The 13,713-nt window shown below is 41.0% G+C and overlaps 1 protein-coding gene and 1 pseudogene across 25 annotated transcripts in view; one reads left to right on the forward strand and one right to left on the reverse strand.

The window, feature by feature from the left end:
• The window catches only part of CLASP1 (cytoplasmic linker associated protein 1), a 291,806-nt gene that overhangs the window by 41,638 nt on the left and 236,455 nt on the right, over positions 1-13,713 (forward strand). For all 25 annotated transcript variants that reach the window (XM_037734066.1, XM_017516071.2, XM_037734067.1 and 22 more), the window contains exon 2: positions 5,420-5,898. In XM_037734066.1, the coding sequence (XP_037589994.1) occupies positions 5,704-5,898 (195 nt within the window). In that variant the 5' untranslated portion in view covers positions 5,420-5,703. The remainder of the gene's footprint in view (positions 1-5,419; positions 5,899-13,713) is intronic.
• On the reverse strand, positions 366-4,401 carry LOC108294263 (annotated as a pseudogene).

Below are 13,713 nucleotides of genomic sequence, written 5' to 3' on the forward strand. Positions count from 1 at the left end.
TTGACCTCGTGATCCACCCGCCTCGGCCTCCCAAAGTGCTGGGATTACAGGCTTGAGCCACCGCGCCCGGCCAACACTACTCTTTTGAATGATGATTATAGAACTGACTGCTGGGATTGTAAACAGTAGCTCATAATCTCACTAAGGGCAGGCAGGGGCTGAGTCCTGTTTATTTTTGTGTCCCAGTGCCTCCCATTATGTCTTAAATATAATAGCCCTGGTTTTTATTTAGCTCAGCCATAGTTGACCACTGGTTAAGGTTAACTTTAGACCTAGGTTTCCTTGTTCTACTCTCCCCTTGTGGAGAGCCTGGGCAGGATATGGGTGTACGGAAGAGAGTTTTACTTCTTCCTCCAGCTCCTTTGTCACTGTTCTTCCACCTTCTCCAACTTCTCTAACTTCACCTCTTTCTCCTCCTTCTTCTCCAGCTCCCTCCTTTTTCTCCTTCTCCAACTCCCTCAACTCCTGCTCTTTTCCTTCTCCGGCTTCTCTAATTCCTTCTCTTCCTCTTCCTTCCACTTTTCTTCCTCTAACTCCTTCTCCTCCTCTTTCAATTCTTCCAAATCTTCTTCTTCCTCCTCCAGTAACTCTTCCTTCTCCTCTAGTTCCACTTTCTCCTGTAACTCCTCCTCCTCTTCCAGTTTCATTTCCTCCTGTAACTCCTCTAACTCCTCTTCCGGTTCCTTTTCCTCCTCGTCCAGTTCCTCTTCTTCCTCTTCCTCTAGTTCCTCTTCTTCTTGTAACTCCTTCTCCTCCTCCAGTTCCTCTTCCTCTGGTAACTCCCCCTCCTCCTCCAGTAACACTTCCTCTTCCTCCTGTAACTCTTCCTCCTCTTCCTCCAGTTCCTCTTCCTCCTGTAACTCTTCCTCCTCTTTCTCCAGTTCTTCTTCCTCTGATAACTCCTCCTCCTGTTCCTCTTCCTCCTATAGCTCTTCCTCCTATTCCCCTAGTTCCTCTTCCTCTTCTTCCTCCAGTTCCTCTTCCTCCTGTAACTCCTTCTACTCCAGTTCTTCTTCCTCCTGCAACTCTTCCTCCTCCTCTTCCAGTTTCTCTTCTTCATGTAACTCCTTTTCCTCGTCCTCCAGTTCCTCTTCCTCATGTAACTCCTCCTCCTCCTCCTCTAGTTCCTCTTCCTCATGTAACTCCTGCAACTCCTACTCCAGTTCTTCTTCCTCCTGTAATTCTTCCTCCTCCTCCTCCTCCAGTTCCTCTTCCTCATGTAACTCCTCCTCCTCCAGCTCCTCTTCCTCATGTAACTCCTTCTCTTCCTCCAGCTTCTGTTCCTTATGTAACTACTCCTCCACCAGTTCTTCTCCCTACTGTAACTCCTCCTCCTCCTCCTCCTCCAGTTCCTCTTCCTCTTGTAACTGCTCCAACTCCTCCCCCAGTTCTTCTTCCTCCTGTAACTTCTCCTCCTTCTCCTCCTGTTTCTCTTCCTCCTGTAACTCCTCCAACTCCTCCTCCTCCAGTTTCTCTTCCCCTTGTAACTCCTCCTCTTCTAGTTCCTCTTCCTCCTATAACTCCCTCCTCCTCCTTCAGTTCCTCTTCCTCCTGTAACTCCCCCAACTCCTCTTCCTGCTCTAACTTCTCCAACTCCTCCTCCTCCAGTTCCTCTTCCTCCTGTAATTCCTCCTCCTCCTCCAGTTTCTTTTCCTTTTCCTTCAACTCTTCCTCCTTCTCTAACTCCTCCAAGTCATCCTTTTTTTCGTCTTATTTTCTAAGTTTTTTGCATAATTATTTTTTGATTTTTCTTTTTTATGATTTAGTGTAAATGTTTAGAAAACTCATTCTGGAGGATACAGGGAGGAGAACACATATATTTATTTGTTTGGATAGCTAAAAATATTTCCGAAAGGATACATAGGAAACTGGTGACATTACTTGCTTTTGAGGAGAATAATGGGTGGCTGGGATGGTCGGGGTGGAAGGTAGGTTTTGCACTTCTGTACCTTGTGAATTTGGAACTGTGATTAATAGTCCTTGAAAGTAAAGATATCGAAAACACATAAAAGCATGAAAAAATATACAAAAACATAAGTTTGGTAAGAGTAAGAGTAAAAGAGAAAGTTACCTTTTTTTTTTAATTAAGAAAAAGAAAAGAGAATTCAATCTGCTTAAATCCTAGGGGCTTCCGGTCTCTTTCTTTCTTTGCATTTTGTTCATAGGAATTTGTTACCTATTTTTGAATGTACCAAGCCTTTGTTGCATAATTACGTTCAAGAAGCATATGCTTATTAATTAGAAATCTTATGCAATTCTAGTTGAAGGGGAGGTTTTCTTATATGTATTTTAAAAATCACGGTAGGGAGACTTGAACAAATTGGATCTTAGTGTTTACTTAAGGAATGGAGACCTTGCTGTCTTTCCTGTTGCTTCCTAGCTAAGCAGGAAGTCTGACTTCTTGAGCTAAAACAGAATTAATCTAAGACTTCTAATAATAAGATTTTCAAGGTGGGGAAAGGAAACTCATTGTCCATGTAACCTTGGAAAATTACTTACCTTTACTTCAATTTCATCTAAAAGTAAGGATGTTAACACCTACTTATAGAGCTAAAGAATTAGAGATAGTATTATATAAATCAATATTATATAAGCACAGAACCTGGCACCTCATGTAGATCCTTAAAATTGTATTATTATTATTATTGTTAGTTTTGGTTAGTATCAGTTCACTTTAGACCCCTTGAAGGAGTAAACACTATGAAATTTTTTTTAATTGAGGATGAATGAAAATGAATGATAGTTGTTTAGGAGAAGAAGGAATATATCAGTTATTTATTGCTGTGTAACCATCTGCTGTGAATTTAGTGGCTTAAATAAACAACAATGAAATATTATTTCTTGGCTGGGTACGGTGGCTCATGCCTATAATCCTAACATTTTGGGAGTCCGAGGCAGGTGGATCACTAGGTCAGGAGTTCAAGATCAGCCTGGCCAATATGGTGAAATCTCGTCTCTACTAAAAATACAAAAAATTCGCTGGGCATGGTGGCACGCGCCTGTAGTCCCAGCTGCTCAAGAGGCTTAAGCAGGATAACTGCTTGAACCCGAGAGGTGGAGGTTGCAGTGAGCCAAGATTTCACCACTGCACTCCAGCCTGGGTGATAGAGCAAGACTCTGTCTCAAAATAAAGAAACATTATTTCTCATAATTCTGTGGTTTGGCTTGGTGGCTTTTCTGCTTGTTTCCTTACACTTACTGGCATAGATGCAATCAGATGACAACTGGAATGGTTAGATGGTCCCAGATGGCCTCACTCACATGTCTGGCAGTTGCTGTTGGCTGTTAGTCAGAGCATGTTGGTTCCCCACGTGGCCTCTCGTGTCCAATAGGCTAGACCAACTTCCTTACAGCATGGCCATCCCAGGGCAGCATTTTAAGAGGGCAAGTTCCACTGCTTGAATAGCAAGTCTCTGCTTGCTTTTGTAGTTGCTGATTTCACAGGGTCAAGCCCAGAGTCACTGCAAGAGGGGACTTAGACTCCACCTTGGTAAGGAAGGAATAGCAAATAATTTGTGGCCATTTTTAATATACCACCAGCCTGGTGGTTATTTGATCTGCATCTTGGACTAATATTAGTCCCAGAAAGAGATTCTTTTGGTTTCTTACATTTTCTGTATCATTGATTCCTTCTTTAGTCCAATATAAGAGATGATAAAAGAACTGGAAGTTTCAGGGGTGGGCGGAAAAAGAAAAAAAAATAGAAAGAACTGGAAGTATCATATTTGTAGTAAAAATTGGAATGAAGGATAGTAGCTGCTTTTATGCATTTGAAGATCTTTCCTGTGAAGGAAGGACTAGCTCCAACATTTGGAAATGACTAGAAAGCAGATTTCTCCTCAATATTAGGAAGGATTTCTCTGTGAGATACTGAGCCTTGTTGAATGCCATCCCTCCCTCACCCTTCTGTGTCGTGGGAAGCGGTAAAGTAGAAGACGGATAATTATGTGCTGGGGCTTTGAAAGGAGGGTTTTCTTCACTAAATGACCTGATGTATGTGATTCCATACCTTAGAAAGAATCTTATTGCTTTTCTGTTGAGATTAGGGGTGAGGATGGGGTGGTATTAGAAAGGGAGAGAATTGCTATGTTTAGACTGTGAGTTACTCTACTGAGAATTTTAATTTTACTTTATTTATAAAAGAAAGATTTATTTTCTGGAAACTTTGAAAGTTGGAATTTACTATTGGCGTGAAAAAAACTTCAATTTGGTACAGTGTCAGGGGGGTACTGAATCTTGAAGATAGGTTTCCTATGGATCTTCTTGGTTTAAAATGAAAGGAATTAAGTAATAGTTTTAGGATAAGTAAGAAATAAATGTGTACAATGCTCCAGGAGCTATAGGTTAATTAGACAGATTATGCAGTTTGTATAGTTAAAACAGTTTTGGTACTTTGCCCATATCATGTATTTTTGGCCTTCTCAAACATGATTTTGAGATCTAATTTTATAACAAAACCCTAGGCCCAAATGGTGCTATTGTCAGCCGAGAATACTGTGTCAATATCTGATCAGAATGTAAGCCTGTTTCCTTTCTCTTTTTTTTGAGATGAAGTTTCGCTCTGTTGCCCAGGCTGGAGTGCAGTGGTGTGATCTTGGCTCACTGCAACCTCTGCCTCCTGGGTTCAAGTGATTCTCCTGCCTCAGCCTCCCTAGTGGCTGGTATTATAGACGCTCGTCACCATGTCCAGCTAATTTTTGTATTTTTAGTAGAGAAGGGGTTTCACCTTGTTGGCCAGGCTGGTTTCAAACTCCTGACCTCAAATGATCTGCCTGCCTTGGCCTCCCAAAGTGTTGGGATTACAGGTGTGAGCCACTGTGCCCAGCTCCTTTTTCTTTTTTGTGTCTTTCTTTTCTTTGTTGCAGGGAGGAGGAGGTGGAGGCTACCATTTACTCCACTGTAAAGTAGTGTGATGTAGGTGCTGCCCCTGACTTTGTTTAATGTCACCAAGCCAGCCACTTTGGTCAACAGTGTTTTCTATGGAACCTCCCTGATTTCCCATACTTGGTTTTTTAGAAGACCGAGAGTAAGGCGATAAGCTGCAGTACCTACAGTGATTCAGACACAGAGTGGTGTTAGGTTTCTGGTGGGAAACAGAATTGAAGTTACAAATAAATATACTAGCTAAAGCAGAGATTGCTTTCCCGAATGGTGCGTTTATAAGCTGGGAAATTGTGAAAAATATCAACCCGCCAACTGTGTGGCTCATTGGCTCTTCTTTGGGCTTCGATGTTCTTCCTGATAAAAATAATAATTATGTTATTCTGATATGGTTGCCAAGCCGTTCATGCTTCTCACTCTGCTTGTGATTGTAAATGATTCTGCAGCATGAGTTGCTTTGTCTTTGATTTAATGTTTCATAACATTTGAGTGTTATGTTATCTGTGCTAATTTGTTGTTCTCTTCTCTTACTTTTCAGAATGGACTGCTGAATTATGAAGTATTTCAGACCCAATAGTAGAACATCACTTGCCACTCACTCCTTTATCTCCTACTAGTTATTTAAATTGGACTTTTAATATCCTACCAGCTGCTCTTCAGACACACATGGTGCATTGTTGCCATTCCCCAGATTGCATCTTTGAAACACAGGCTCTTGGTAACCTTCAGCGAACAAAGAGGCAACCTCCCAGATACGTCTGCTGGGAGGGAGTCATCCTGACTGCCCTCTAGCTTTTGCTGGATCTGGATTTGAATTCCATCATGGAGCCTCGCATGGAGTCCTGCCTGGTGCAGGTGTTGCAGAAGGATGTTGGGAAACGATTGCAGGTTGGCCAAGAACTGATAGACTATTTCTCAGATAAACAGAAGTCTGCTGACCTTGAGCATGACCAGACCATGTTAGATAAACTTGTGGATGGACTTGCTACCTCTTGGGTGAACTCTAGCAATTACAAGGTAAGCTGTGCTTTAGAAGGCACTTTTGTAGGTGGCTGGGCTGCATTGGTAGATCAAAATTGGCCGTTATAAAAATCCCTCGTGAGCAGTCAGCATGCTTTCTTGACTTCCAGTCACTCAGTCAGGCTGTGGCTTTGGGTTATTTCATTCTGGAGAAAGTAGAGTTTTCTTTGATACTTATTGAAGATCAAATATTCTTACCCTTTAGCACTTTCAGAGAAGGTCAAGTGAACAGATAAGGGGAGGCTTTTTTGTTGGAAAATTTACGAGCATTTGTAGCCTTGAAGTTAATGTGTATATTGTGTCTTGCAGCAAATAGGTCCTGAGACCTTGGTGAGTTGCCCTTTATGAATAACAAATGTCTTCACTGATTTTTTCTGGGGTGTAGAATTGGTATTAGGGTGTGGAACATTTTACTTTCAGGTCACTGTTGTGAAGCTGGCCCATGTACCTGGACAGAAATAGTATAGGTTGTCAAGGACTTTTCTGTGACCTGTGCATAATGGCCTGGCGGATATCCTTCAGGATCTAAAGGTCAAGGCTGTTCATGTGACCGTGGCAGGGGGTGGGGGTGGGGGTGGGGCTAGGTCCCATGGGTCAGATGAGTTGTGAAGGTTGACCATTTTACCTTTCAAAGACAGTTTTCATGAATAAAAACTAGATTGGACTTAAAGTGCTGAAGAGGTGGTGTACCTCTCTCTGCTCCTTCCCTATCCCCATCCCTTGTTCTCTCTTTTCATTTTCCTGGAGGGTGGCCACTTTGGGTCAAGGTTGAGATGGAAGGAAGAGTGGAAAGTTTGCATGACTGCTGATAGGTGCTATAGACATTGTAAAAGGGGCCTACAGAAATAGAATCTTCTGTGTTTTTTTTATTGCCTCAATCTTTTGAGATTGGTTTGGACATAAAAAGCCACAGAACTCCTTTGCTCTAGTATGTACTCTATTTTCTAAATATGTTAACTGTGCCCCTAGTATTTTACTTACCACTGGATATAAAATTGATCTGTCCTGTCTTTATTTATTTACTTATTTTATTTTTATGTATTTTTTGTTTTGAGACAGAGTCCTACTCTGTCACCCAGGCTGGAGTACGATGGCTTGATCTCAGCTTACTGCAACCTCTGCCTCCTGGGTTCAAGTGATTCTCAAGCCTCAGCCTCCTAAGTACCTGGGAATACAGGTGCTTGCTACCATACCCAGCTAATTTTCGTATTTTTAGTAGAGATAAGGTTTCACCATGTTGATCAGGCTGCTCTTGAACGCCTGACCTGAGATGATCCACCCGCCTTGACCTCCCAAAGTGCTGGGATTATAGGCGTGAACCACCGTACCTGGCCCATTTATTTATTTTTGAGACCAAGTGTTGCTCTGTTGCCCAGGCTGGAGTGCAGTAGCACTATCTCGGCTCACTGCAACCTCCACCTCCTGGGCTCAAGCAGTCCTCCCACCTCAGCCTCCCAAGTAGCTGGAAATACAGATGTGTACCACCATGCTCCACTAATTTTTGTGTGTTCGTTTTGCCACGTTGCCCAGGGTGGTCTTGAACTCCTGGGCTCAAGCAGTCCACCCACCCCAGCCTCCCAAAGTGCCAGGATTACAGGCATGTGCCACCACATGCAGCCTATCTTAACCTGTCTTTAAACTCTGAGCTAAAATTCTATTTCATTCATCTGTTTATTCACTTAGCTGAAGTTATCAATTGCTTCTTATGTGTCTGGCATTGGTACTGGATGGTGGGAGTGTTAAAAGATGAGAGGTGATAGAGTCTGGTCATTACAATTTTGTTCTTTTTTAAAAGTAACTTTAAAAAATTGACAAATAATTTTACATGCTTGGGGTACCTAATGATGTTTTGATGAATATAATTTGTAGTGATCAGGTTAAGGTAATTAGCATATCCGTCATCTCAAATGTTTATCATTTCTTTGTGTTGGGAATGTTTAATATCCTCCTTCTAGCTATTTGGAACTATATTACTGTTAACTCTAGTCATCCTACAGTGGTATAGAACACCAGAGCTTATTCCTCCTATCTAGTTATAATTTTGTATTCTTTAACAACTCTCTTCCTATACACCTCTTTCCTCCTATCCTTCCCAGCTTCTGCTATTCTCTCTTCTACTTTTTGCTTACAAGATCAGCTTTTTTTATGCTTCACATATGAGTGAGAACATGCAGTGTTTAACTTTCTGTTCCTGGCCTATTTCACTTAACATAATGCCATCTAGTTCCATCCATGTTGCTGTGAAGGACAGGATTTTATTCTTTTTCATGGCTGAATAATATTCCATTGAATATACATACCACATTTGCTTTATCCATTTTTTGTTGTTGGATATGTAGGTTGATTCTTTGCTGTTGTGACTAGTGCTGCAATAAGATGGGGGTGCAGATATCTCTTCCACATTCTGATTTTCTTTCATTTGGATAAATTCCCACTAGTAGGATTGCTGAATCATATTGTAGTTCTAAGTACAGTTTTTTGAGGAACCTCCATGCTGTTTTCCATAGTTGCTGTACTAGTACTTGTATAAGAGTTCCCTTTTCTCTGCTGCATTCTCATCAGATTTATTATTTTTTTGTCTTTTTGATAATAGACATCCTAACAGGGGTGAGATGATACCTCATTGTGGTTTTGATTTGTATTTCCCTCATGATTAGTGATGTTGAACATTTTTTCATATATATATATATATATATATATATATATATATTTTTTTTTTTTTTTTGAGACGGAGTTTCACTCATGTTACCCAGGCTGGAGTGCAATGGCACGATCTCGGCTCACCGCAACCTCCGCCTCCTGGGTTCAGGCAATTCTCCTGCCTCAGCCTCCTGAGTAGCTGGGATTACAGGCACGCACCACCATGCCCAGCTAATGTTTTGTATTTTTAGTAGAGATGGGGTTTCACCATGTTGACCAGGATGGTCTCAATCTCTTGACCTCGTGATTCACCCGCCTCGGCCTCCCAAAGTGCTGGGATTATAGGCGTGAGCCACCGCGCCTGGCCATTTTTTCATATATTTATTGGTCATTGGTATGTGTTTGAGAAATGTCTGTTTAGATTATTTTTTCATTTTTAAAATTGGAATTTTTTTTTTTTTTTTTAGATATTTGAGTTCCTTGTTTATTCTGGATATTAATCCCCTGTCTGGCAGGTCCAATGGTAATGGGTTCTCAGAATTTAACATTAGTGTCACTAAAGTTGATATACGACTCCCCACTGTTAAATTTGACTGGCTCAAACAGAAAAATACCCTGCTGGTGGAATAATTTACTATTCTGTATAATAATTGTCCTATTCTGTAGTTTGTCTTTTTACTCTGTTGTTTCTTTGTTGCACTGAAGCTTTTTAGTTTAACATAATCCCACTTGTTCATTTTTGCTTTTGTTTTTTGTGCTTTTGAGATCTATCTTTTCCCAGACTAAATAATGTCCTGAAAAATTTCTTAAATGTTTTCATCTAGTCATTTTATTGTTTGGGTCTTACATTTAGGTCCCCATCCACTTACAGTTGATTTTTATACAGAGTGAGAGATGGGGATCCAGTTTCATTCTTTTGTATATGTATATCCAGTTTTCCCACTATCATTTATTGAAGAGACTGGCCTTTCCCCAGTGAGTGTTCTTGGCACGTTTGTCAAAAGTCAGTTGGCCATAGATAAGTGGATTAATTTCTGTGTTCCTATTTTGTTCCATTGGCCTATTTTTATGCCAGTACCAGGCTGTTTTGGTTACTACAGCTTTGTAGTTTACTTTGAGGTCTGTTAGTGTGATTCCTCTAGCTTTTTTCTTTTTGCTCAGGGTTGCTTTGGCTATTCAGGGTCTTTTGTGGCTCCCTACAAATTTTAGGAATTTTTTTTTTCTGTTTCTGTGAAGAATGTCATTGGTGTTTTGATAGAGATGGCATTCAGTCTGTAGATTGCTTGTCATTTTAACTATATTAATTCCTCCAATCCATGAGCATGTGATGTCTTTCTATGTGTTTGTATCCTCTTCAGTTTCTTTCATGAGTGTTTTGTAGTTTTCCTTGTAGTACCTTTCACCTCCTTGGTTAAATTTATTCCTAGTATTTTATTTTATTTTTGGTAGCTGTCATAAATGGAATTGGACCCCCCCCCCCCCCGTTTTTTGTTTTTTTTTTTTTTGAGATGGAGTCTTACTCTGTCACCCAGGCTGGAGTGCAGTGGTAAGATCTCAGCTCACTGCAACCTCTGCCACCTAGTTTCAAGTGATTCTCCTGCCTCAGCCTCCTGAGTAGCTGGGACTGCAGGTGCGCGCCACCACACCTGGCTAATTTTTGTATTTTTATTAGAGACCGGGTTTCACCATGTTGGCCAGAATGGTTTTGAACTCCTGACCTCAGGTGATCTACCTGCCTCGGCCTCCCAGTGTGCTGGGATTACAGATGTGAGCCACTGTGCCCGGCCAGAATTATCTTCTTGATTTCTTTTTTAGCTAGTTTGTTGTTGGTGTATAGCAATGCTACTGATTTTTGCATATTTTGTGTCCTGTAACCTTACTCAATTCAGTCATCAGTGGTAAGAGTTTTGGGTAGAATCTTTAGGTTTTTCTGTATATAAGATTATGTCATCTGCAAACAGGGACAGTTTTACCTCCTCTTTCCAATTTGGATGTCTTTTATTTCTTTCTCTTGCCTCATTGCTCTGGGAAGGACTTCCAGTACTGTGTTGAATAGAGGGTTAGAGTAGGCATACTTCTTGTGTTTTAGTTCTTAAAAGCTGAAAGCTGTTGGGGCGTGGTGGCCCACGCCTATAATCCCAGCACTTTGGGAGGCCAAAGCGGGTAGATCACGAGGTCAGGAGTTCAAGATCAGCCTGACCAACGTGGTGAAACCCCATCTCTACTAAATATATAAAAATTAATTGGGTGTGGTGGTGGGTGCCTGTAATCCCAGCTACGTGGGAGGCTAAGTCAGGAGAATTGCTTAAACCTGGGAAGTAGAGGTTGCAGTGAACTGAGGTCGCTCTACTGCACTCCAGCCTGGGCGACAGAGCAAGACTCCATCTCAAAAAAACAAACAAAAAACAAACAAACCTGAAAGCTTTTCCTCATTCAGTCAGATGTTAGCTATGGTTGTTACATTTTTAAGGTCTGTGAAATCACCTTCTGTGTGTTTTTGAGTCACAGCTCCACCACTGTTGCTGTGTGCATATTAGGATGCTTCTGGCTAAGAGTAATTGGAAAGTGACTCAAATGGCCTAAAGTTCTCCAAGGAAATCTAGTGTCTCAAATAAATCCAGTAGTAGTTAAGGCAATGTCTAGGGAAGGAGAGTGTCTTCTTGTGCCTTTACTTGGGGAAGGAAACCTTTCTCAGAAGCTCCCCAGCAGACTTTTCTTTCATCACATTTGCCAGAGGGCTTTGCATGCCCACCCCAGTACCACTGGAAAATGAGTGTCTGTGATTGCCTCTGACTGTCATACTTAACCTGATGGTCTTAAGTCGGGGCCTCCCTTGAGTGAAGCATGTGGCCATGTGAAGGAGGGCGGATACGTGAATGATATCAGGCTCCTAATAGGAGGAAGGATGTTGGGGATGGGACTAGGGTAGCATGGATGTTAAATTAGTAGGTTGGTGAAAAAGTAATTGTCTTAAGGAGCTCATAGATTTTGGAGAGGAAACTGATAAACAAGTTACAGTACAGTGTAGTGTAATGTGTGCAGTAGTGCAAATACACGGAATTCTGTGGGAAGACAGAAGAAAGTAGTAACACTGCCTAAAGGAATTGAGAATTTTGAAGATTGGTCAGTTTTTCCAGAATAGCACTTGCAGGGTTACAAGGAGTCAAAGATTAAGACTTGACTCTTGGTGAAGTAATTCCTAAGCAAAGACAGATTAGTATGAAGGAAAGTCAGGAAGATGGGGTTTACCACTAACTTGCTTGTAACCATGGACAACTCAGTTAACCTGTTTGTGCAATGCAGATATTAGACTACATAATCGCTTGGTAGCCCTCAAGCTCCAATATTTTATATAACCTAGTAGAGATGTTTTTTACACTCAAAGACTATGTCTTATGGTCTGTAAGTTCTCTAAGTGTGGTGAAAAACTGTTAGGGTATGCTTAGTTGGAGAGGCCTTGACGGACAAGTGGGTTTAAATAGCGTTATGAAGAACCAAAACGTGTAAGCTGCAAACGGCTCTGAGACAGTCTCTCTTCCTTTCCTGTTTCTCGCTTTATGGATAGCACTATCTTGGTAGACCGTAGAAGATTTAGTCTCTCTTAAGCTTCTTTATAGAGCACGTTACCACTGGATCAAGTGTGTTCATGGGCAGGAGACTGTGTTGACAGATAAGGGAGGTTCCTCTCATTTCCTTTGCCTGTCTCCAAAACCTTGGCCTTCATTGAGGTTTTTATTTCCCCCCCTTGTGTCCTTGAGAGGAGAGCCAGAAAAGATTATTGGATTCAGATTAAGTGACTTCTGTTTCTTTTTCTGGCAGTCTCCTCGTTGTTGCCATCAAGTGACACATCCTCTCAGAGACTGTCCATTCTTCCCAGGTGTTTCTTTCAGTGTTTGTCCTATTGGCTGTAGGAGGTAAATTTCCGTGGTGTAATCTAAAAAGACAGGTGCCTCTGTCATAAGTAGAAAAGCTACAGTTAGCAGCACTAAGCAAAAGCAGAAAACCTTAGGAAAGATTATTTCAAGAAAATTTCTGTGGATTGTTGAGTAACAATGGTGTCCTTGATGTATGTGATTAGTGGCATTTCTTCCTAAATATGTTTACCTATATGCAAGGGCAACAGAGTATACTGGAAATAATTTAGATTTGAGTGTGAAGTGTCTGGATTCCTGTTCTGGCTCTGCCGCTCATATCTTTGAGCAGGTAGATTTCTCTCTAGAACATATTTCCTTGTCTATAAAATGGGTCTGATGATATTTACTATGTAGAGGATTCAGAGAGCCCATGTATATAAGGTGCCAGTGTAGTGCTTTTAATATGGAGCATGTAGTCAGTAAAAGGAAATTGATGAAAATGTATTTTATTGAGCCAAATTATCATAAAAGCTGAGGAAAGATAACTTTTATGTGGGACTGAGGTTACATGTCTTCTGGTGGCCTTGTCAGTTAGCCTATGCCCTGGAACAGAGGTCTTGGATCTCTTGTAATAAGATTTGAGTCCATCAGTTGTGCAGTGTTGATAATAAAGTTCCTGAGTAGAGCAGCAGCTGGCTGGGAAGTCTGTAAAGGGTGAGTTAAAAACCCACTGCTATAAACCAGTCCATTGATTGAGGCCCCCTGTTTTAGGAAGATTTCACTTGTTTGTAAAATTTTTAGCCCTTATACTTTCCCTTGTTTCAGAAAATTAAAATTTAAATAAGGATACATGCAACAGAAGAAGTAATAAATTGAATGTCAAAGCAGAAAGGAAAACAGCTGGAGTGAGAACATGGAGCCAACAATGAGGCTAATGAGTAACAGCTAATGTTTACTAGTAGCTAACATTTATGAAGCGCCATTATGTGCTAGACACTGTTAAGTATTTTGCATGCATTGCCTCATGTAATTATGACATAGATGCCGTATGATAAGCCCTGTGATTATTCTCATTCTTTAACTGGGGACACTGAAGAAACTTGCCTGAGGTTACATGAGTAGAAAGTGTCAGAGGCAGGATTTTAGTCTGAATAGTCTGACATTAGAACCCACTGCTGATTGTAGCAGAGGTAATAGTTGCATTTATTGGAGCATATAGAAAAGGGTGTAATGATGTACCCCAAAGTTGATTTCTTTAAAGAGACGAAGTTCTGAATGAGAGAGAAGCAACTTACTTTGTACTTTAATAAACAAAAAA

The sequence above is a fragment of the Cebus imitator genome, unplaced genomic scaffold (genome assembly GCF_001604975.1).
Source record: "Cebus imitator isolate Cc_AM_T3 unplaced genomic scaffold, Cebus_imitator-1.0 Scaffold572, whole genome shotgun sequence".
In the NCBI taxonomy this organism is placed as follows: domain Eukaryota; kingdom Metazoa; phylum Chordata; class Mammalia; order Primates; family Cebidae; genus Cebus; species Cebus imitator.